General features: G+C 39.9%; 4 protein-coding genes across 11 annotated transcripts in view; 1 reads left to right on the top strand and 3 right to left on the bottom strand.

Moving 5' to 3' along the window:
• kcnq1.2 (potassium voltage-gated channel, KQT-like subfamily, member 1.2) overlaps positions 1 to 7,285 on the bottom strand; it is a 163,105-nt gene extending 155,820 nt beyond the window's left edge. For all 6 annotated transcript variants that reach the window (XM_051381525.1, XM_051381527.1, XM_051381522.1 and 3 more), the window contains exons 1-2: positions 7,041 to 7,285; positions 4,468 to 5,130 (exon numbers count right to left, since the gene is read on the bottom strand). In XM_051381525.1, the coding sequence (XP_051237485.1) occupies positions 4,468 to 4,964 (497 nt within the window). In that variant the 5' untranslated portion in view covers positions 4,965 to 5,130; positions 7,041 to 7,285. The remainder of the gene's footprint in view (positions 1 to 4,467; positions 5,131 to 7,040) is intronic.
• A 1,835-nt stretch (positions 7,286 to 9,120) lies between these two features.
• Positions 9,121 to 16,537, top strand: mrps35 (mitochondrial ribosomal protein S35). The gene is made up of 8 exons (XM_051381534.1): positions 9,121 to 9,287; positions 10,015 to 10,067; positions 10,212 to 10,379; positions 11,272 to 11,332; positions 11,447 to 11,586; positions 13,229 to 13,338; positions 13,880 to 13,949; positions 15,982 to 16,537. Exons 1-8 carry the CDS (start codon positions 9,155 to 9,157, stop codon positions 16,249 to 16,251), a joined length of 1,005 nt encoding a protein of 334 aa, XP_051237494.1. The 5' UTR covers positions 9,121 to 9,154; the 3' UTR covers positions 16,252 to 16,537.
• Positions 16,538 to 16,621: 84 nt separating this feature from the next.
• LOC127352823 (MANSC domain-containing protein 4-like) lies at positions 16,622 to 19,357 on the bottom strand. Its single transcript, XM_051381529.1, has 3 exons — positions 19,053 to 19,357; positions 18,789 to 18,923; positions 16,622 to 18,086 (listed from the first exon to the last, which is right to left on the bottom strand). The coding sequence occupies exons 1-3, from the start codon at positions 19,270 to 19,272 to the stop codon at positions 17,224 to 17,226; spliced, it is 1,218 nt and encodes a 405-aa protein (XP_051237489.1). The 5' UTR covers positions 19,273 to 19,357; the 3' UTR covers positions 16,622 to 17,223.
• Positions 19,358 to 21,915: 2,558 nt separating this feature from the next.
• The window catches only part of LOC127352824 (transcriptional enhancer factor TEF-3), a 38,823-nt gene continuing 37,539 nt past the window's right edge, over positions 21,916 to 23,199 (bottom strand). For all 3 annotated transcript variants that reach the window (XM_051381531.1, XM_051381530.1, XM_051381532.1), the window contains exon 12: positions 21,916 to 22,875. In XM_051381531.1, the coding sequence (XP_051237491.1) occupies positions 22,762 to 22,875 (114 nt within the window). In that variant the 3' untranslated portion in view covers positions 21,916 to 22,761. The remainder of the gene's footprint in view (positions 22,876 to 23,199) is intronic.

Here is a 23,199-nt window from a genome sequence, read left to right as displayed (position 1 = left end):
ATGTGACATCTAATATATTATATATTTGTTTTGTTTATATTAACAATTCATTGTTTTCCATCATCAGGAGGAGAGAGAATCCTCCCTGACGATAAAGTCTGTAACTGAAACTACTTTTGTTTCATTACGTTTCATTAAATTATTTATTTTTTAATTAGTTTTATCCAATGAATTCTTAATTAAATGATTATGATGATTATGGTAGGGTGGGGTAACTAGGTTTAAAAAGCAAAATAGGAAAAATTAAACAACAGATGCTAAATATTCACCCTCTGCCAGACATTTGGAGTTCTCACTGTGCCAAAGTTAATATAAATCCACATGAAATAATCTGTTTAGGTTTTTCAAATGAGAATGACAAAAAGAATAATAGCCTACTTACTACTTCAACTTCACTACATTTTTTCCTATGATTAGTGAATAGTAATACAACATTTCAGCTATTAGCAACTTTCATCTAAAATCATCTGGATCTAAACCAGCTTTCAGAAAAATACCTGATCCATCAAATCCATCCACTGTTGAAGAAAACTTAGTTAAAGAATGTATGCACATCAATACACACACATTCAATGCACATGGATGTTGTACAACCATTAATTTGTGTCAAATGTCCCAGTAATACCCACAAATCTGTGTGTTATCCCACTACACTACCTGTTGATTGGAATGATGTTCTGAAACCAGATGGAGTGTTAATGAGAGCATTATCTGACATATAAGCCTGTGTGAGCCAATATGTCTGACTATTTCTCTTAATTGTATTGTGAAATCCAAACTTATCTGCACATTTGTGTGTTATGGTAGATGCATGCCTGCATGCATACGTACTGTTTGTATGTGCTGAACTGCTGGCAGGAAATGTTGCTGATTCAGGCTTCAGCATGATAAAGGCAGTGATGAACTGAGCAACCACCTCTGTGTCTCTGTGCATGTTTGTGTGTGTGTGTGTGTGTGTGTGTGTGTGTGTGTGTGTGTGTGTGTGTGTGGGTGTGTGTGTGTTGTATGCTTGTGTGTCATCCTAATGAGCAGGCCCATTAGAGAAGACCTATTAAGGCTGTCATGAGTGCTCCATACAGCCCTTTATGCCTCCCTCCTCTCCTGTCAATCTCTAAAGAGGCCAGGAGAATAGATGGCCACCAGTGATAGCCATCGACAAGTAAGAGTTACTTAAAGGAGTGTCAGCAGGGGATCAGTCAGAAGGGTTTAATATTAAATGAAGGACAGGCTCGGGTTCTCTCTCCTCTGTTAGGGGTGAACATTAGAGCCTCAATTACTGCTGGGAGCGATTATCAGCAGTGGGGAGCAAAGGACACAGAATAATCATACATACAGTACAACGGAGAACTCAGCACTGTTTCCATTCATCTTTGACTGACAGATAAATTCTGCTTCTCTTCAAGCACAATTTCACACAGACAGAGGTGAAAAGTGGTAGGTGTTCCTGCTATTTTTAATCACTAAACATTAGGCCTAGACTATGTTTAAATGATTAGGTAATTTGAAGGCAACTGAGCTACAGCGCTGTAGAGGGGGATAAATGTGTTTGTATAATGGATGATTTGGGAGGAACGTGAACTCTCTTAAAGAAGTCTTAGAGATTGTTGCCATAAGTTTCATAGCAGGCCAAACACTCCTGGTTATTCTAGGCTAGAGCTGCCTAACTTCTGAGTCATGCCCACAAAAGTGTGATTCTGTGTTTGCAGTGGTGGAAATGGGGGATTTTGAAAATCTATTCAATGTTTTTTATAAGGAGGAAATCTGTTTCTAAAGCTTGTTCGTGAAAGGATTTATTGTGCTTGAACGCACCACAAATCACTTTCAGTGTCACGCTCTCTTGCTGCCCAATTCCGCAGACAAACACCACTCTAAAACACTGCGACAGCAACAGGCGAAAGCATTATGGTAAACGCCTTTCTGGGGTGTACTCCAGAAAGCGGGTTTAGTGAGATGAGGGAAACTTGGGACAAAAAACTATAGTAACTGACTCTGTGAACGTGAGATTCTCTCTGTCTCCATCCTCTGAGAAAGCCAGACACGCTGTTTTATTTCCTCATTGATTCAGTCCGCATCAAAGAGCATCTCAAAGCGCATTAATTACCGGAGGTTTACTGTCAGAATCAAAGGCCTGGTCGGATATTAGATTGATACTCAAGAATATCTAAATTTACCGTTTTTATGCGATATAATTTCTTTGAAGACATCAAAATCGAATCAAGTTACCCTCAACTCAACCCTCTGCATGTCTCTTTTGCAAGTGGAAGTTCTTAAAAAAAAGATATGAAACTTTAGACAAGTAGGATCAATGAATAACTATCATTCATGGTGTGATTTGTAGCACTGATACACATAATTCTTACAGTTCTGGAGATTATACATAAATGTTTGTGAGTGAGCAGGATGGTGGTGCAGCTGCAGAGTTTGAAAGTGAGTTTTTTTAATAAGCTGTGTATGGTCTGAATGTGTTTTAACAGCATTTCAGTGACGGTTTTAATTTACTGCATTTGTTGAAGTAGCTGAATCTTTTTTTTTTAACACATATGTGACCGCATGGATGTGTTTCTCTATAAAAAATGCAAACATGGTGTAAAAGGATCTCAAAGTAAAAGCTGCACATTTAAAGCTTACTGGCAAACATTACCATATAGAACACATCTTTAAAATTAAGTTTTTGTTTTTTTATGCACTGTTTCTGGTTTACCTGACCTGGGCCCAGGTCTACTTAGACACAACATGGTATATGTAAGGTACAGGGGTGCTTTTCAGCCAATAAATGATCCAGTTCAAGATGCATGTGTAACTATGACAGCAGCAGCAGCAACTAATCCTCCTCTCTATCCTAACACTCTCTCAAAGTGAGTGAGTAACAGACAGATCAGACAGGATGCTGTATTAGTGTGCTTTTACTGTACCCAAACTACACAAACCCATAAGGAAATGGAACAGAAAAACCCAGTGCACTGTGGCCGCAGGGGTGCAGTATAGCAAAATAATGCGATAATACACAGAACTTTGTGTTTTCAAAGACTTCAGTAGAGGCATTTCAATTGAACTTCTATTATTATCATTCATATTTTCATCTAATCTGGTCTAAATCCATGGGCTCAGAGCTTACTATGACGTCTGGAACAAAACTGCAGGATACTTCAGAGATCGTAGAAGATCATTTAATCACATGTCGGGGGGGCATTCTTGGCCATGATATTGATTTCTAAGAATTTTATTTTCATTTGTTATTGTTTCTTTATTGTGCCGTCAAACAGAAGAGGCTTAAGAGCAAAACTATGGATGCTGCAATCAGAGAATATGTTATTGCAAGTACAAGAAATTTGTGATTAAAAATGCATTTATTCATATCAAAAACTTTTGTTTGCAAATCCCAAAGTTAATTGCTCAAATCCAAACTTTGCTTTTGAGCTGCACCATCTAAACTAGCCTTAACCTTGAACACACATAGTTAACACATTAAATTATGTTATATATGTGATGTGCTCTATTCTTTTATCAGGCTGACAAATTAATATGTATCCTACTAAAGAAATCTACATGCACCATAACACTGTTCCTAATACTAATACAGAAGTTGTGTGTGTAGGTCCTCTCCGTGGACTATATTCATCACTTCAAAACTCCCTCTCGTGTTTACTAACAGTAGATGTTTCAGACTTTCCACTCCAATCGAGTCAACTTTTTGATTAATACATTTTTAATCACAAATTTATTTTACTTTTTTTAAAAAATTTGATCGCAGTCTAGAAAGTTCTGTTTAATTGCATAATAAAGACACAACATTAACTACATAATCTAACTGCTACAGTGCACTGAGAATTGTTTTTCCCCGTTAATTAAAATGTATCATTCCGTCATCATTTTATTCATTGCAGACACACTCTGGAATTAGTAAACTTATCATGATAAAAAACATGCCATCACAGTCCAAGCATAATAACACCAACAAAGGAGAGACAGCGTTCCTAAGGGGCAGTTAATAAAATGATTCATGTAAGCTATGTTTTAACTGTAGGTCAGTGTGCTCCTCTGGTAGGTCGGGTTAGCAGGATCAAGAAGGAAGCTCCATGTTTCATGCATGAGGTTGCTGATTTGTTTACTGTAAGGAAAAGCCGAATAGATCAAGCTCAACAGTTCCAGTGGTGTGGTTCACCAGATCACACTGACCTGCTTCTGTTGGGTTAACAACCGCAGACAGCCAGCAGGCCACAGACACCTCTCCTTTTGTTACTGGGAACCAGAGCCTAATACTGGAAGGAGCAGCACTAGATGTAATTAACGGGAGAGGGACTGGAGCTAACAAAGGGACATCGCCCAGACCTGTGTGGCCGAAGTCAGACTCTCAGCTACACTGTTTACTGAATTTTAAACAGCTTTCAGCGCTGACATCAAAGTTTTTATATAACCTTACCATGGTTGTATTGAAATCAGTATACACAGAACCAGTCAGGTACTCACACAAGGAAGTGGTAGAGGAAGCATTTTAGTCCAGCAGGTCTCTCTAGGAAGTTGTAAACATCCCCCTGCATGCTAGTCTTGATGTAAGGGCTGTGGAAATCCTTTTGATGATGCAGCCAGCTCGAACGAGGGAGAGGTGGAGGGACAGGTGGTGGGACAGAGGTGATAGACGGCTGACTGTGTATGGTCTGCAGCGCTCGGTCCTTTGTGTCCGCTGGCGGACAGCAGGGAATGCCTGATCCATTATTCACCGCTGTGGGGTCCTGTTCCAGTGAAACAGGAGAGTAGTGGCTTCTGTCAGGTTCAGGAGCTAGGGCAGAGCTAGAAGTTGTAGTTCTGGACGCTTCAGGGTCAGCATCCATCTCCTGGGCCAGGCTGAGGCTTGTGCTGGCATAGCCGTTGGGCCTGTAACTTATGAAACAGCTCCTCATCCTGCTGCCATATTCACGTTGCACGTGGCACGTCGTGTGGAAGGACTGTGTCCGTCTTTCCCCCATGTCGCCCTCCAGGATGGTCCAGTTCAGAGAGGGCCAAGGGGGAATGAAGAGTCCTGTAATGTCCTGTAGGTTATGACCAAGGTTCAGGTGGAAGCGCTAGCTAGAGCTGGCTAGCTACCCGCTGCAGACAGGAGCTCTCGCTGCTGTATCGCATGTGTGTCCATACCTGCAGTGGAAGAAGTGACATGAGTCATGGAGATAATATGACTGAAAGTAACCCTTGCCCTATACTAGGACCTTGTTATTTTAGCATCTGTCATGAAAAATTCAAGACATGGACACTGCAAAGCTTAGTTTGATGATGATGTTTATAAAATTAATTTAAAATGTGCAGCAACTATATAAACATCTGCTACAGTAGCTGCTACACATGGCATTCAAGCACAGCAGGAACATATTTTTACTCCAAAAACATTTGGCAAATACTAAAGGTCTTTCCCTTCAGCATGTTACTTTTGAACAGGAGCCATACGTAGATCAGAGACCTACAGTGCTTAGGGCCACTGCCACTGATGGTGCAGATCAGTTTCTCAACAGTTCATGCAAGAGAATATATAGCGCCATGTTTATGAAGTTAAAAAGTGAAGGAAAAGAGAGGGGATCGTGAGTAAGAAATCATAGTGACATTTCTATGATTTTTTTGCAAATAGTTAGACTGGTAAGCTTCTACACGGTGACTCATGACCTGTGCAATTAGGTGTAACAGTAACAGACACGTAATATTCCAAAACAAAATCACACATAAGTTAATGTGACAGCGACACAGGTCCATTTTCCGCCCACTCTCTCTGAGGATTTACTACAAAAAAATAAAAGCATCCTGTTGCATTGTCCTTGATGGATGTCAAAAACCTGTCTCTGGTGCAACAAATGCTCAGTTTGCTAACATTTAAAAATATATATAATCCAGTGTGTTTACCAGCTTACAACACTTTTAAGACAGTACAGCTGAAATGTGACCTCCCGTTACACAAATGTCACATCACCAGAAGCTTAGTCTAAGTGCAAGCTGATGGAAATTAGACTGATTAAAGCCGTGGATGGTTGCAGCCATGTGAATGAGAGTTTTGCAGCCTGTCTTTCTCTATTTTTTTTCCTCACAGTCCAGTCAAAACAAAGTCAAACATTATTTAAGAATACACATTAATTCAAGTGAGCACAAACTGTCAAAACATCCACTACTTGCCTTTGGAAATAGGTGCAATGAAGTGAACTAAATAGTGCGAGTCCAGGTAAGTAGTTTGCTGTGTGAATTGTGCAAAGAGAGCTGCACATCAGGAACACATCCTCCATACTGTGTCTATTACAGGTCTTTATGTCTGCAAATGGCGATGAACCTGTAACTAAGTCTGGACAGCATGACAACTTGACAAAAACACTTTCCATCTCCCAAGTGAAGTCTGCTCCTGGCTGACTTATGTATACAATTCATTAGTGGATCAACGTAGGTGGTTCAGTATCTTCTCTTGGAAAGACACTGAACCAGGTAGTGTGATAGATGGACGGATGTTGACTAAAAGGATGGAAAAAGTCTCATGGGACAAGAGAGGTAGGCTAATTGGAGGCAGCCACCCCCGTCTGTATCTGTCCTCAACTATAGTTGAACTGATGACAAGAGCCACAAGTGCTGCTTTCTCCCTGTAGATAGAGTTTCTACCTTTAAAACTACATAGTCATGAGAAAGACAATGAACTGTCAAGACATGCAAAGGCTGCTGTGGGACTCAGTTACAGAGCATTGTGTGTGTGTGTGTGTGTGTGTGTGTGTGTGTGTGTGTGGACTTTCCGACACAAATTAAATGACAGCTGATGATGATGTTGGTTAAAATAAATAAAGCCTTACTTTTTTGTGTGTTTTTTTTTTTTTTTTTTTTTGTTAATGTCATCTGCTTAACTAACCTCGTGAAAGCGGTCAAAAAAAGCGCAGGTCTGGTGGTTTGTCTAATGAAGCTGCATAATCAAGCAAATGTTAAGTCAATATTTGCAATCAATTAATGCTACAAGCTAATGGTCGTAGCTGAGCCCTTCAAGAATTAAACAGCAAAACGATATGGCAAACCAGTGTGTCAGTTCTTACCTTTTACTCCAGAAACACACCTCAAGTTGCAATCGGTGGTAAATGACGTGTTATTATCCCAGAAGCCAGGCAACAAGTTTTTTTTTTTTTTTTAGTTTTTTTCAATAAAAACTAGAACCGGTCGTAAAATAACTAAATTAAGTAAGTTAAACCGTATCTTCCATCGCTATAAAACAAACCCTAACATCGTAACTACACAGAGGGCACAAGCCTTTAATCGGCTGCTGCCTGCAGGACTTGTCCCTTTGAAGAGCATCGCAGTTTGTGCCTGGACAAGTGCTGCGTTCACGGGTTACGGGATATTTGCGAACAACAAAGTGGTACCCTCCATGGCAAATCCTCTATTTGCTACCAAGTAGCCAAGATGCGAAATGACGTATTAGTACAATAGCAATTAATCTCCGTTTTTTAAATATTAAAAACTAATACTATTACTAAATCATTACTATCTAACTAATACTATTTAATCAAATAGTTTTGTCTCTAAAATTTCAGAACTTAAGGATGCTTTCTAATTACTTTTCTGTCAATCCAACAGTCCAAAGTCCACAAACCAAACAAAAACAAGCTCCAAAAAAACAAAACAACTTCTGTTTACGTTAAGTGTTACTTAACTGAAAACCTGTGTGTTTATTTGGCAAATTCATTACCACCATATGTTGTTGATTATTGTCATTTATAGTGAAATCATTTCCAACATTTGGTGATGATAATGGTAAAATTGTGGTAAAAAAAAATAATAAAAACATTAATTACACACATGTGAATTTATCACTGTTAAAACACATTACCTTGATGTCACTTGATTTCCAAAATGAAATATCACGCCATTGTGTTATTATTATTTTCATACATTTAGGCCCTGTCCAGCATCACTGGCCAGGCTGGATGACCAACCATGCAACACGGGCAACCGCACTGAGAACCTAGACTTCCAGGGGCCCCAAAAGCCCCAGATTTCCTTGTGTGTTAGCTGCACACAGTAAAGCATAATTAGCATAATTTGATTAACTGCAACCTTTTATAGGAACTCGCGATACTGATGTTACATTACCTTGTTTGATACTACACTATCAAACAAAGTGGGTCCTGCATTATTGAATGATATGGTGGCCTTCATGTCAAAATTATGATCACTTTCACTTTACTTTATATTGAGACCTCATGATCTATAATCCTAAATAAAGTTGAGGTTTAATCAAATTACCTTCCAGTCATTGATACACAGAACTCCTGGGGCTTGTTTTGCCCCTGGCCCCCTAACAAGATAATCCAGCCATGCACAGTAGGATTGTTTTTTCAGTTAAGATTAAACTGGGAAATACAGTTCCTGTATAATGTAACAGCATACACCCCCTGTCCACTAGAAGAGCAAAAAATGTACTATTGACTAAAGAGTGTGCACAAAATCATAAAGATTTCACCCCATCTGAATCTACAATTGACCTGCTTGAGCTGACTACAGTACAAAATATAAGACAAACTTCTTTGCACTTCTACACCCACATGCAGGCTCTTCTCCTTTTACACCAGGTCCAGTTAATCCCATTTTATCCCCCTGTATATTTACATATACTAATACTCCCGCCACTTGAGCGAAAGTGAACGCTGTATGCTGCTGAACACACTGTCTGTATAATAACAGCACACACTTACACATTTTAAGTGTGTTCAAACTGGTTCCCAGCGAAACCACGACCTTGCTCATGTCCCACTCTCTCCTAAATTAGTGTGGTTGTGTTTTCTTACAGTGTAGCATCTTTACTGGTTTCCACCTCGGAAGCATGAGTTTACGGAGGCACGTAAACGCAACACGTTTCAAAAAGCAGCAGCTGGTGGAGGGCACCCGCTGGACTCACGTGGACGGTTCGCGCGCTTACAGGTAATGCACAGGAGGACGGGTTGTTGTCGTAATTTTAACCGAAATATATTTGAAAGCTTATTTGTAAAAGTTTTACCTCTCCGTGAAGCACCGACGTTCATGTTGAGCTGCGGTGCGACCCCGGTGTTCACCTGCAGGAGGCGCTAAAACACTGACCGCGGGCTCATTTAAACACTTCGCAGTTTTCATGGTTTGTCCCTCGCTGTTTTCCATAGTCACTGTGGGTGAAAACATGGCTGCACACACAAGCAGAGCATTCCTGTCTCTAGGTCGAATAAATGTTCCTGGTCTTGGACTTCATAAATCCGTGAGCAGGGTCACATACTCGACCGGGTTGTCTACAGATTCGTCTAAAGCGACTACAGGTGAGTTTCACTGTCGCTGGGAAAAGAGTCCACTGACTCAGGACCAGCGCTGTACGCTGAGCTAACCCAAGGCCAGTTAGGGAACCTCCTGTCCTTTGACAGCGATATACAGAGAGAGAGATAAAGCAGCAAGAGCGTCTAAAGTTGACGGATGACTAACTGTTTTAATGCAGGAACAGGTTTGTAAGTGTAGCTCCCACCGTAAGCACCCACTGGGGATTTAAATGAGATAATAGAAGATGAGCTGGTGCATGAATCTGCATATTGAAAAATGTCAAATGTCAATAGTGAAAAGCCCAAGTTGATACCACAAAAATGCTTGTTTTGTCTGACTTCAAATTTTTAAAAGGTCCAAAAATCAATATCTTTTTTTATTTTAAACTCAAAAACCACAAAATATTCAATTTAACATACACTGATATACTGTATAACTTTAAAGATATATGCACGGTATTTTTTTTTTTTTTTTTTTTTTATTTTTTTTTTTTTTTTTTTTTTTTTTTTTTGTATCTAGTGTGTACATACAAATAATCACAAATAAAGTAAATATCTTAAGTAAACACAGAAATTGCACTTGAGAAATGGGATTTGTGTAGTAGCTAAAGTGTCTTGTGCAGATAACAGTGTTGGCGGTACATAAAGAAATGCTACTGTATTTATATTAGACATTTTCACATTAACAAAGTTGATGCATGTGTGGCTGAACTTGAAATATGATCAATTTTAGGCTCCCCTCAGAAAGGCGGTAAAAAAGTCCTTTCCAAAAAATACAAAAGAGAGGTAAGTGTGCAGCTTTTCTGTTTTCCAAGGCTAAATTTAACAAGATGCAAATATTTCAAAAATGATGAGAGTCGTCATGGTTCTGCAACAAACAAGTCATGGATTTTCTCCCTCGTTTCTTTTGTCTTCTGTGTTTTGTATCAGCCAGGGGATCCCAGGACAGAGCTGATGCCAGTGGATCAGGATTGGACTGCAGTTTATCCAGTAGCAACCCCCTTCATACCAGACGCCATCCCCCTACCTGTGAGGATGGGCTGCCCTGTGAAGGGAGGCGCTCCTCCAGAGAAGAAGGGCAACTTGGAGCTGATCAAGGTCAGACCTCATGACTTACACACAGCATGAGTATAAAGTCTTAACACGCAAGGGTGCTGGCAGAAATTAAAGAAGAAAAGCCACACACAGTTGAATATGTGTTATATCCTCTCTGTATATCTGAACATTTACCTCCCGCATTGATTACTACCAGTTGAGTTAGTTGTAGCCGGCCAGTGCTCTTGCGGTGCCGATGGAGCTCTTATTGCTCTGCTGCGTGGCTTTGATGGCTCTGTGTCTGTTCCCGGATTACTGTGCTGCTGTGTCCAGACACCAGCTGCTCCATCTGGATTGGAGCCACTTGCAGATCCACTACTTTCATCCATCACAGCTGGAGCTCTGCCGTGCACCCGAATGATTCTGATTTCATTCTGTCAATCTCGGCCATGAGGGGCTAAACGGCTATGCATCCCTTACTTATGTTTGATGCTTGAATGTTTTGCTTTTTTAATCAATAGTCATAGATTCTGTGCTTTTGTACAAACCCAAGCCAATAATGTGACCAATGAGAATTTTATTTTGAGGTCAATATAGAATATGTAGTATAATTGTATGTATTATATAATATAATTTGCTTGAAGGAAGAAGAGGATAGATTTTGTTTTCCACTATGTTTACCATTCTCTTTAAAGGTCCAGTTTGTAAGATTTTGGAAGATTATTATAGTAGCAGAACAGAATATAATATTGAGAGATATGTTTTCATTAGTGTTTAATCAGCTGAAAATAAGAATCGTAGTGTTTTCGTTAGAGTTACATCGTTTTTGTCTGTGATTGTGTGAGTTTTTCTTTACACTTTCTGGGATGTAGGCATTAAGACTGTTGGACACGTATTTGTTACGAGTTGTGCATTGGAACATTCACACAATCTCTCGCTCATATTCTTTTTTCAGATACCAAATTTTCTGCACTTGACACCGGCAGCCATCAAGAAACACTGTGAAGCTCTGAAACGTAATCATTTCTTTGTTTACTTGTGGCATTGTTCAGCAGAAAATTGTTATTTTCTTTGACAAGAAATATGTAGGCTTATTTAGCGTATGTAAAGCTGTCTCTCTCTGCTGTCAGCATTCTGTACAGAGTGGCCCTCTGCCTTGGACACTGATGCCAAATGTGACGAGCACTTCCCCATCAAAGTAGAAACCAAAAGCTACGTGTCTGCCGGCCCATCAATCAGAAACCCTGCAGCTCGCATTGTTCATCTCAGCGTGAGTTTCCCTGCTCTTTATTGTTTCTATAAAAAGGTTTTGACCTCAGGTTCAACATGATCATCTTTGCTTTAACTGGGTATAGAAAGTGAAGTCTGGAGAAACCCGACATGTAAAATGAGATTAGAGATTTGCAGGGATGCGTAAATCACCAGCTGACATCCCTGTGACTTCTGAAGAGGGACGTTCATTGTCCAGTGACCTCAAACCCAAGAAATGATCCCCTCACAGCTACAGGGAGATTACAGTCTCGGGAATTAGTTTACATTTAAGCATGTGCTGAAGCTCTGTTATAGTTCTTGTGTTAGTTTAAGTTCTCAGTTTTTTTTGGAAATGTGTTTTATATTTTATACCTTCTTTACTTTGCATCAGTGAAATATTCTTGGGGGCGTTTTGATATTCCTCTTAATCCTCTTTAACACTAATCCATTAATATGCAATCCTCTTCACAGACCACAACAATACATGTAAACAAGTAACGACCACAATCTGTGAAAAAGAAGATTGACGTTAAGGTTCTGTTTAAGATATTAGAAAAAGTTATAAAATACAATATAAAATCGGTCTATTAAATACAACAGATTTGCCACATGGGCCTTAAACAACAAACAGCTGCTTTGCTTTAATCTGCCTAATATTTTGTAGTTTTTACAATCCCATAACTTCCGTGTAAAGGTGTGTTTATTTTGTTTCTTGGATGAGGCTTTGTGTTTAAACAAATTAATCATATAGGCTTTCTCCCCACACAAACATTTAAAAATAAATCTTGCCTTACTACACTGCCTTTGACAAAATTGTGATTTTCCCAGATGGAAATGTGTAATTTTTACCATTAATCGCCAGCCATCTGCTCCACTGACACTTTGCCTTAGATTATATCATGGAATGAATGAATTATTTAGACATTAATCCAGGTGGATTAGGCAGAAAGATAGATTAGAGAGCAAATCTCATACAGTTAGTTTCCGAGTCCAGAGCCAGTGCACCCCATTTATTAGTTTTTTAAAAATGAATCCAATCTGTGACTGATGAACGTATGTCGTAGGGTGGCCTTTTAGTTATTTTGTTGTTTATTTAGACCCAACATTATCTTAACCACTTCACTGTCTCTGTACACATCTGTCTAGCCCCAAAGTCACGTGACCTTTGTGTTGTCAGTGCATTAGGTTTAGTACACAGAAAGCATGCCTTGCACACATTACCTTGTGTTACTTGTGAATGCATTTTTGTTGCACTGTTCAAATGATATGTCAGAGACATGAAAAACAATGTAATCAAGGAATAATCTCTGTTTTCCATCTATCCATTGTGCAGGGGCTTAGAGGTTATTCTGGGGCACAGCATGAAGGCCATGATTTCATCTGTAAAAAGTATAGTATTTTAATCAACACAGTCAAAGCTCTGTATAGGTTTAAAAAAAAACAACAAAAAAAAACATTGTCGTTAGTTTGGGTTGTGGTTTTATTTTATCTCAAGCGATAAGTCACTCAGACAGGAGTTATAGTACATAATGAAAGCACATCTGCCCTAATCTTCTTGTCTTTGTGTATTTCTCTTTGCGTCACAATGCTTGGTGTAAAAAGTAGTTCCTAAATTATTATGTTTCTCTTGTTTTAATCTAATTGTGTCTCTGCCATTGCAGGTAAAGCTGTCCAGTTTGAATCTAAATGATCAAGCACGCAAGAAAATGCTCAAACTTGTTGGGGACAGATACTGCAAAGATACTGATATCCTCACCATCACAGCTGACCGGTAAACATTCCTTCCTTAAGCCGCATTTCCTGCAGCTCGACTCAACTCTTTTTTTGGTGCCACCTCGGTCACGGTCTCAAGCAAGCTGATAATAAAAGGTGAAAGGTGAAAACACTGCATAGCACTAATAGCCAGGCTACAATCCCTGTTAGAAGAGTAGCAGCTCCTTTTGTGTATGCGTAGTTAGTGTGTGGATAAGCGACAGTCGGCAATGAACGCGAGCGGTGAAGAGGAGAAGGGGAGTAGTGTAGATAACCTGGCGGTAAATGTACAGTGTAGGTTACAGTTTGTCAGTGAATAAAGGTTCTCAACACTAAAGTAAAGGTCCCGTGTGTTGTTTCCCAACTGCGATCAGCTTCGCTTGTGTGAGGAAGTACTGTCTACAGTGGCAAACAAAGAAGAGGCACCAAAAGCGAGTCGAGCCGAGCCAAACCATGGAATGGAAATGTGGCTTTAGGAATCAAAATATCTAATAATAAAGTGAGGGAATGAAACAAATGAACTTAACTCTCTTCCTTTTTGTCCTTCCTTCCTCTACCAGCTGCCCTTTGAAACAGCAGAATTATGACTATGCCATGTACCTGCTAACTGTCCTTTACCACGAGTCCTGGGTGAGTTTGTCTTTTTTGTTCTAAACTCTGCTGCAGATACATCAGTCAAACTGTCTGGGTAGGGAGGAATACACCTCTGCCTTTTCTCTGCCATAGGTCTCCTGTGACTTTGGTCTTTCCTCAGTGTCTTGTCTTCTTTCATCAAGTATCCATTTATTTAAGGGCTAAACTGTACTGTGCAATAGATGAGTCAAAATATTGCATCTGGTTAACAGTGGTATAGTGAGCAGGGAGATCACTTTTGCCTTTTTTTGATATTTATGTATTTATCACCAATTTCAGTTTTTTAAGTCTGTAGACTTTGTTTTAAGTTTTGTTTTTAGAATTGTGGTTTTTCTTTCATCTTTTCTTCTCTGCTGATCTGGGTGGCAAACTGCCCTTACAGGGATAAATAAAGTTGTATTGAATTGAATGACCAAGTCACAACTTTACAGGTTACAGACTTACTGGCACAATGGTGTGCATTGAGATTTTGTTTGGAAAAAAAAAAAAAAAAGCATTAATAATATTTCAGAAATGAATACTCTGCATATTGTATTACAAAAAACCATTCTGTAAAGATTGTTATGACTTTTTATCTGCTTTGGTGACATTTACATACGGCTAGCACCATGGCACTGTACCTTTTTTACCAGGGGAATTCTTGTCCATCTTGCTCTGCAATCTGAGAGACTAAGCCCATTAGGCAGGTATCAGCCTTGAATGGGCAGCAGGATGGCAAACAGCAGCATTGTCCAGTTGACATTTCTCCACAGATGGGGGTAAAACAGACTCCCCCTATCAGGTGTTGACCCTGATACTCATTCACATTAAGCCAACCATGCCACATCAGAGAAGTCTGCCACAAGGCGCCAACCACACAAAAGAAATGACTCCCCCACCTATTGCACAAGATTTGCCTTTAGGAGCTTTTCCCGTCATGGTTTAGGCACATAAAAAAAAAAAAAAAAATCTCTCAGTTGGGAAAGGTGTCCGAGCCAGGAAGCATAACACTGTCCACTGCCCTTTTGGACACACAATGGAAGGCACAGTGCTTGTCCAGCAGGCTCGTGGAAGCTGTGAGAGTGGCGTAGCGTTCAGGTTGTAACGCTAGCCCACAAAGAGGCCAGTTGTTAGCAGCCACTGAGGTGATTTTATCTCCCCACTCAGGGAGACGGACCTTCCCTGCTAATTCCAGTGTGTGCTAATCCAGGTCAGCATTAGGGCTGACCGCTCGAAGCTGCCTCCAACATTGAGGAAAGTTTACCACAAGAGGCACTTCATTTGCGTTTGTGCCATCACACCTGTCCTTCCCTTTCCTCCCCCAACTGAAAATATTAGTTATTTTGCAGGTACATAAACTAGATCGGGAAAACAGGTGGCCATTCGTGTCTTGGCGAGTTATCAAACATTCGGTCTTTAATTTGGCATGAGGATTATCTGCAGATCCTTTTTATCTATAACTAGTAAGTAGGCCTTATTATTTAGGAAGCTACTGATCTATTCCCAAGTATCTATTCCTCCTCACTCACTTGGCCTGGTACCAGATGGGATGTTATGTGGATCAGATATGTATAGCGGTAATGATGGTCATTAACCTCAAACACCTGGAGAGCAGCAGAGCTGAGGCTCTGTCGCTGGCCTGCTTTAAGCTTCTGCACAATGGGGCGTATTGTTCTCAAGGGAATGCGATGACAGCAAGACAGGCAGCGGACAGAGCACTACATATGGAGAAATACTATCTCTGTGAGAGGAGCATCAAAGAAGGGGTGAGGGGGTTACGAAGGACCCCCATATATTACATCTGTTGCCATACTGTATTCCAAAGTAGAGCCCGAGCCAGATAGTTTAAAAAGTTTGTTCTTAATATATGTTGTTGCTACCCTGCAGAAAAAACATGTTCCACAATTAGCACAAAGTTTGTATTACTGTGATGTAACTGCTTTACACTGTACAAATCGAATGCTACAGACAAGTCAAGTTGGATAAATCTTCTCTTTTGCGGTCTGCGTTTTAAAGGTAACAAAAGTGTTCCGTTTTTCTCATTCTTTAGAAAATAGAAGCCTGGGAGGCAGAGAAGACCGTGGCAGACATGGAGGAGTATAGCTGGGAGGGCAGCCTGTCCCAAGAGAATATCTTGGACGTGCTGGTACGCATGAAAGAGGCCGGGGAAGGAGAAGGCGAGGAAGTGCGAGAGCAGTTGCTGGGAAGAAGAGAGGTGCAGGAGTATAAGGACTCTGTGACAAGGTTAAAGAATGAAGGAGAGAATGAGAGCACCATGCTGCAGTACAAAGAGGCTGTCAAGAAAGTACTCAAACTGTAATACAACTTAATGTACAAGTGTATTTACATAAGGATGGTAAACGAGAGCAGCAGGGACCTTTTTAATAGGGTCCAAACATTTCTAAATACTTCACTTTGGACTCCATGTATGTATCAGTAAGACAAACGAGATTACTGAAGATGATTAATGTTTCAGTATACATCAGGATATTACAACCTCAAAGGTCTCAACTAATGTATTTATTTTCCAGAATAGATTTACTGTCATATCAAATGTATGATGATGTCTTTAATACAAAAATAAAAGTCTAAGTTGGAAAGTTGAAGTTTGTGTGCGTGGTGGTTAAAGCTTTTATGTACTAAAAGCCCCTTTCAGTCCGTTCCTAGCCCAACTTCAGCTTCCATCCCACTCTTGTCACTATCCGGTTGAGGAGTGACACCCCAGTGAAAGGATGCTTTCATCAGCAGGCTGTTGAAAAGTACCTCACCCTTCTCTTACGGAGTTTTGGTCTGTGGTCTGTGCACTTTCAGGTCAGAAGAAACTCAATGCACTGAGGAGATGTGCTGGACTGCAGAAGGGTTAAATACTGAAGGCCACGAGGCAAAAAGTAGCCCCATCATCGCACATTGTTGATTATCTGAACAACCTTTGAATTGTAGCAGTCTTTTTGGAAGCGACCATTAACTCCCACTTAAGAACAACTGGCCAAAGTCCTTGAGGTTTGGCATCAACATCAGTTTAAACTCATTGAAGTACATCAAAATGTAGGTCAGCCAAAAGGACATCATATCGTCTTTCTTGAGGGAAATTGCTGTGGTCAAATGCATTGGCTGAGTTCAGCTTCTGTTGGAAGTCATTGCGTCACAAGTGAAACCAAAATCATGGCAACTATGTATTTGGTAATCTCATCTAGGCCATAAAATACCTCTGCATGTTCAGTTTAAATATACAGAATTGTAACCTTATTTTCTCAGTAAGACAGTAAGTATATTTCCATCCAAATCTGCACTTTCAGGTGTTCTCTCTGACCAGCACATACTTTATCAGACGCATGGAGCATCTTTTCCCTCTCCATGATGTTCTGTAGCGTCCCATCCTCTTCCTCTGTCCCCTCCAGCTCACGACCAGCACAATCGAGCAACAGCAGCTTAGTAGCACTGTGATACAGATGGCCACTGCAACCAGCAAGGTGTGAGCGGCCACGTGCCACCCAGATCCCAAACCCCCGAATGTGTCCTCTCCGCTGACACCCTGGCCCCCCTCACTGCCTGCAGTGTGGTTCCTCCCCAGGTTGCCCTTGGTGTCATTGGGATATTGCTTGCTGCTCTCTAGATTGCCCTTAAATGCTGTGGAAGTTGGAGGGCTTGTGGCTAGCTTAGAGAAGGTGGTGGTGTGATGATGGGTAGGGGATGTGAAGGGTTGTGCAGTTATGGTAGGAAAGGCTGGAGTGATCCTGGGATTGTAAGGGCTGAGGGTGGTTGCTGTGGTGGATGAAGGAGGTGTAGTAAAGCTGGGTGCAAGGGAAGTGGTGGCGGTTGTCAGGGTTGTTATTTGTGCATGGTTCCCTGAAGCTAGTGGAGTCTTTAGAGTGGTAGATAAGGCAGGTGTAGTTGTAAGAACTGTCAAAGGCTGACTGGTACTCTGCAGTGTGGTGGTGGTGGTGGTAGTAATGGGGAGCACTCTGCTCACTGTGGTGGGTGGTCTAACTGTGGGCGCTGAAGTCAGCGGCAATGCAGCGGGCGGAGGTGGGTGAATGAACTGGCGTTTGTCTGAGGGCAGCGGCTCTGAGGCGTTGACTCGACTGTAGTGGTGGGGTAACACACGTACATTGGAGGTGAAGTATTTTCCAAACACCAACAGGTCAGGATCCACACCTGGAGAATGAAGAGAGTCAGGACTCTCCTTTGTCACTGTTGTTTTCACTTTTTGCTCACAGTTAAACACACTGGCTTTTTAAAATGTGTCTAAAAGTGTAATAATGAATAAAATCAGTGAATTATTGCTTTACTTAAATAATTAAATCATTTCATTAATTATAATTTTACCATTATCAGTAGTAGTTGGTTTCATTGGTGGAAGACGTATTCAGACTAAGCCAAAAGGCCATAAGTACCATAAGTAAAAGTACTTTATATTGTACTAATATTATTATACAACTGGATTATTGTTACGGATGTTTTTGTGCGTAAATAGCATTTTATTGTTGTAGTTGGTTGAGGTGGTGATCATATTAACTACATGGGTAGTTTATAACAAATATTTTCTGACCGAACACGTGTTTAGCTCATGTACAACCTGTATCTGAAAAGTAACTGGTAACTATAGCTGTCAAATAAATGAAGTGGTATAAAATGTACAGTATTTGTGCATACAGTGGGGAAAAGTGTAAAGTGGCAAAAAGTACCTCAAAATAGTATTTAAGTAGTCATAACTGAGGGTACTGTAGTAGCAGTAATGCAACATTAGTATGTTTAATTGAGTGAAAACATGTATTGTGTGCATTCAGCCCTGGTCTATTTGCATATACCGTAGACAACATAATTGTGAACAATAAGAGTGAATGATACTTTACTTACCCTTTGTGATATTGTACAGAACAACGTTGCCTCTGTGGCTGAGAATACAGCTCTCCAGTGTCGGACAGTGCAGGTGGAAGCAGTTCACATTCTCTTGAGTGGTATCATAGTGAAATATGGCCAGATTACAGGAAACTGAAAGAGGAAAATAGGATAAATGAGGGTTGGATTTACACATGTGGACCAGTGGATGCACAACGTACCGTTACAAATGAACGAAGAGTCCAGTCATTGTGCGTACGCTGATTAAGAAGCTTTACTCACAGTTTCTCGTAAGGCAACAGGTGCGGCTGCATTTCAGCGCCGTCTCCTCCTGGTAGTGTTTCAAAAGCTGCGCTCCTCTCCTCTGAGACTCCTCGATGTCGATGAAAATCCCCGGAAAGCGTCGAATCCAGCAGTTCTTGTAGTAAGAAGTAGGTGAGCACCTCGACTCGGTGTGGCACACCAGACTCAAAGCCGCCAGCAAACCCCATGTGACATTCATTGCGCGTAATGTAAATCAAACCATGTTAAACTACAATCTCGACGGAGCATCGACATATCTGGGAGACTGGTTACTTGGAGTTGACGGGCATGAAGTGAAGCCAGGGGTCTGGTTTTACTGGTGTCAGCCCCTCTCCAGGTGTGTCACTGCTACGCACCTGGAGGAGGTGGAGACAGCGGTGCATATGGTGTCCAGGTTGTAAAGCAGTTACTGTATAAACGCTCATTAGCACTATATGAGGTTACATTTTAGACAGAATAGCACCAACTACTTTTTCAATATTGAATAAAAAAATTTAAATAATACTGTAACAAATAATTAAACAGATCTGCAAAGCTATTATACTCTACAATGCTTATTATACAAGTTAGTCATATTCATACAAGTGGAATACCATAGGAATATACAAACAAACACCTTACAGTATACAGTTGACTATAATGGAATCAAATATATCTCTGCAAGAAATATTATATTTGTGAAGTTGATCATATCACACAATCTTCCTCAGCAGCTGGAGCTGCCTATGTTGTCATTAAAATGCATGTTAAAATTTCAATTTTTTTCAGACCTGTTTAACGACTTGTGGCGTATTGGCTTGGTTTTTTCTCTTTGCCTTGAACACTTGCTCAAATCAAGAAATAAACTTTAAGTCTCAAAAATGTGTAAAGCTTATGTTTAATACCTATATTTTACTTTTTTACTTTACTCATTTTATTCCTGGTGTACAGGAAGGTGTTCCTTTCATTTTGCCTATCCATGTGTATGTGTATGGGAGCATTTTGGGCATTAAGAGTACATTTTTTAAGCGAGAGAACCCAGTTTTGTTATTCAAACTTTCAGTCTTACTAAAATTAAATTTAACATTTTACACTGTTTAAATTCTGTAAATGTGTATGTCTAACTATTTATTATTTAGACCTGTGAATACTCCTCCATAGTTCAGGTATTACTTCACCACATAGTACCCACCGTAAAGTAAATCTTGCTCTACTTTTTGAATATTCCAGTAACCTCTGTTTTCTGTCTGTTTTCGGCAAGGTCAGACATCTGAGAGTGGATTGCCATCATTGTAGCAATCTGCTTAAATTCTTTTAAATGGGATTATCAGAATAAGCCTTTTGCTCTCTGGTTTTGGATTTGCTGCACCTGTTAGGCTGTTTCTCTCACCTTTTGTGAGCTTGTCTCTCCATCACAGTGCCACGTTCTCAGTTTACACCTGGGAGTTGAAAGCACCTTTTTGGATAAAGAGCTAATGGAGTGCAGGGTGTAAAGGCCAGAACTCAAGGATGAACTGTTCTGTAGAAATGGTTTGAAATAGAAATTGTTGTTTTCCTGTTCACATTAAGAGGATACCATTGCATTTAATCAGCCTTAGCTGACACCAAAAACATATATTTGGTGTCAGATTCCATCCTACATGTTAATCACTTCAAAATTGATATTCTCTAATTTTATTTCCAAAAAGGTAATACAATCTGCTAATAAAGGAATATTAAACTGTATATAAGGTAGCTCTACAGATTAAATAAATGTCCTAGCAGACTGATGTGTGGAGAAGCAGCTAACCAGACTGATTCTTTGGTGTGGAGTAGACACTGGTGGATTATATGGGACCTTGGACTTATGGGTAGTGGCTCCTAAGTAAGACTGTAGTTTTCATGTATGTTACTAAACTCAAATAAGCAGCCTCAAATTTCACCATCATAAATTAAGTTGAGGTGGATAAGAAAAGTGTAATGATGTCTGAACACCACCAGGTGGCACTGGTCACTTCCATTAAACAATAGCCGGGTGTCAATCCCATACTATAAACTAATAGTATCAATGTTTTTGTGTTGAAGATATCAATGTTCTTTAACATTGTAACATTAAAATAATGCCCATATTTGGACATCAGTCAAAGTGTGACTTTGAACCAACACTGCTAATTCAACTTTACAAAGAGCAAGCTAAATGTTGTACAAAGATACAATTAGTACTAAAAATGCTTGGTTGATGTGTAGATTGACAGATCACCAATGGTATTCAATGAATCTGTCGTCATTTATCAAAAAATTCTTGTTATTTTCTTGATTTTGGCCTATACTGATTTGGTATAGCTACTTTTTAGTTTTTTTTTTGTCATTGTAAATGGAATATCTTTAGGTTCTGGGCAAAACGAGCACTCCGAAGTTGTCGCCCTATACAGAATACTTTAAATAATTGTAAGTTGCAGATGTAGATATTTACCTTTTTGTGTTCTGTCTTCCTGGAGCTGTATCACCACCATCTGCAATTAGTTTTAATTTTTGGAGCTGCAAGCAGCTTTCTCTTTGTGCATTGCATTGTGGGTCAATAGTGCCTATCAACAGCACACTCAAAAATCAAGCAGATTTAGGATGCTTATAGAAATCTTTGAATACATGTACTTTTGTCACCTATGTAAAGAACAAGATACTGGTTTTTCAGTATCTTGTGCTTCAAATTATTATGTAGTATGAATTTAGGAGAGCTAACATGATCCCATTTGTCTGATTTCCCCACTGTTGGGAACTACCAGAAATGTGTTTTTACAAGCAAAACTACCATATTGGAAAATCCTGCACATGGTGTACATACCATTATGAGCAGCCGATTGCAACAAACTTAGCAACAGAGGAGTTATGTAAGAAACACTTGTATTTTCATCTGACACTTCAGGGCAAGTTACAGTTACAGACAACCTCTGTAATCAGCTTACAGACCTAAATCTTGTTCAAGTTAGCAGTGTTATGTGCCTTTTGTTGTAGTCAGTTCATTTTCAATCAAAAACAGTAAGACAATACAATAAACATTTAACATTAAACATCAAACAAAGTGAATACAATAGCTCTTTTAAATCATTTTTAGCCTCTAATCTTCATAACTCTGTTTAGAGGAGATGGTGTGGCACTGTACATAATTACTCAAATGCTCAAATAACACAAAAGATTGGCACCAAAAACAGTGATATGTTATGGATGTGCAAAGGAGGGATTCTCAGTCTACTTTACTATTTTTCCCCATTGTTGTTTATATTTATGTCACTAGGTGGCACCCTGAGGCAGCCAAAATCCTTTGTAGCAAACATCCCCTGCACATGCATTTGTGTAAAAGAATCAAAAATCAAAAACAAACACTAGTAAAATGAGATGAAAACACCACCAATGACAACTTTCTCATGCAGGTCTGCAGGTCGGCTAGGTTTGGCTCCTTTGGTATAGAGACCACAGTGTATCATGGTCCTCTTCTTCTTTTTTTCTTGCCACTTTTCATACAAAGCCTGTTTCAGCTTCCACAATCCCAAATCCACCTCTTCCTCAACAGTAGTAGTGTTCCTGGACATGCTAACAAAACAAGTGTTTCTCTGGGATCCTTGTATGGGTTCAGCTTTAAGCTTAAGGAGGAAGTAGTCCATTGTTTAACGTTGTTGCTCAATGAAGTGCTACAATGGGTCTAGAGGAGGTAAGTTCCAACTGTGTGACTGTGTCAGTCTTTGACTAGCCTGTAAATATGATGCTGTGCTCCGTGCTCACTGGTGGACACCTCAAAGACGTAGGCTATGCACAGGAGTGTCTCCAGTGTGTCCCTGTTAGTCACCACCTGTGAACAAACACAGAAGGTCTTGTTCAGTCACGCTGTGGAGGATGAAAACCTACCAAACCTGGGTTACCAACCTTTTTACTATTAAAATCAAATCTATTCATATAGAAAAGGTCTTTTGCAGAGTGGAGGAGGCTTTGACAATATAAACAATAAGACTCTAGTGGGGCCAAGTGAGATAAACTGCTCCCTTAAATTAAAAAATAATTTTAAATATACACATAGTATAAAATAATCTAAACAATCAAATGAACAAACAAAATAGCCAAAAATTTAAATAAAGCGACTACACGCTTTACTTTTATGTAGATCTTATTAGGGATC

Source organism: Dicentrarchus labrax, unplaced genomic scaffold (assembly GCF_905237075.1).
Source record: "Dicentrarchus labrax unplaced genomic scaffold, dlabrax2021, whole genome shotgun sequence".
Lineage (NCBI taxonomy): Eukaryota > Metazoa > Chordata > Actinopteri > Moronidae > Dicentrarchus > Dicentrarchus labrax.
Note: the sequence above shows the minus strand (reverse complement) of the source record. Positions and strands in the feature narration are given on the sequence as shown.

Excerpts from the sequence above, each read along its gene's own strand:
- LOC127352823 (XM_051381529.1), bottom strand. The coding sequence starts at position 19,272 with ATGAATGTCACATGGGGTTTGCTGGCGGCTTTGAGTCTGGTGTGCCAC. Across the intron at positions 18,924-19,052 it reads CTGTTGCCTTACGAGAAACT|TTTCCTGTAATCTGGCCATA; the intron begins GTGAGTAAAGCT and ends TTCCTCTTTCAG. Across the intron at positions 18,087-18,788 it reads TCTGTACAATATCACAAAGG|GTGTGGATCCTGACCTGTTG; the intron begins GTAAGTAAAGTA and ends TTCATTCTCCAG.
- mrps35 (XM_051381534.1), top strand. The coding sequence starts at position 9,155 with ATGGCTGCACACACAAGCAGAGCATTCCTGTCTCTAGGTCGAATAAAT. Across the intron at positions 10,380-11,271 it reads GCAACTTGGAGCTGATCAAG|ATACCAAATTTTCTGCACTT; the intron begins GTCAGACCTCAT and ends TTCTTTTTTCAG. Across the intron at positions 13,339-13,879 it reads CTCACCATCACAGCTGACCG|CTGCCCTTTGAAACAGCAGA; the intron begins GTAAACATTCCT and ends TTCCTCTACCAG.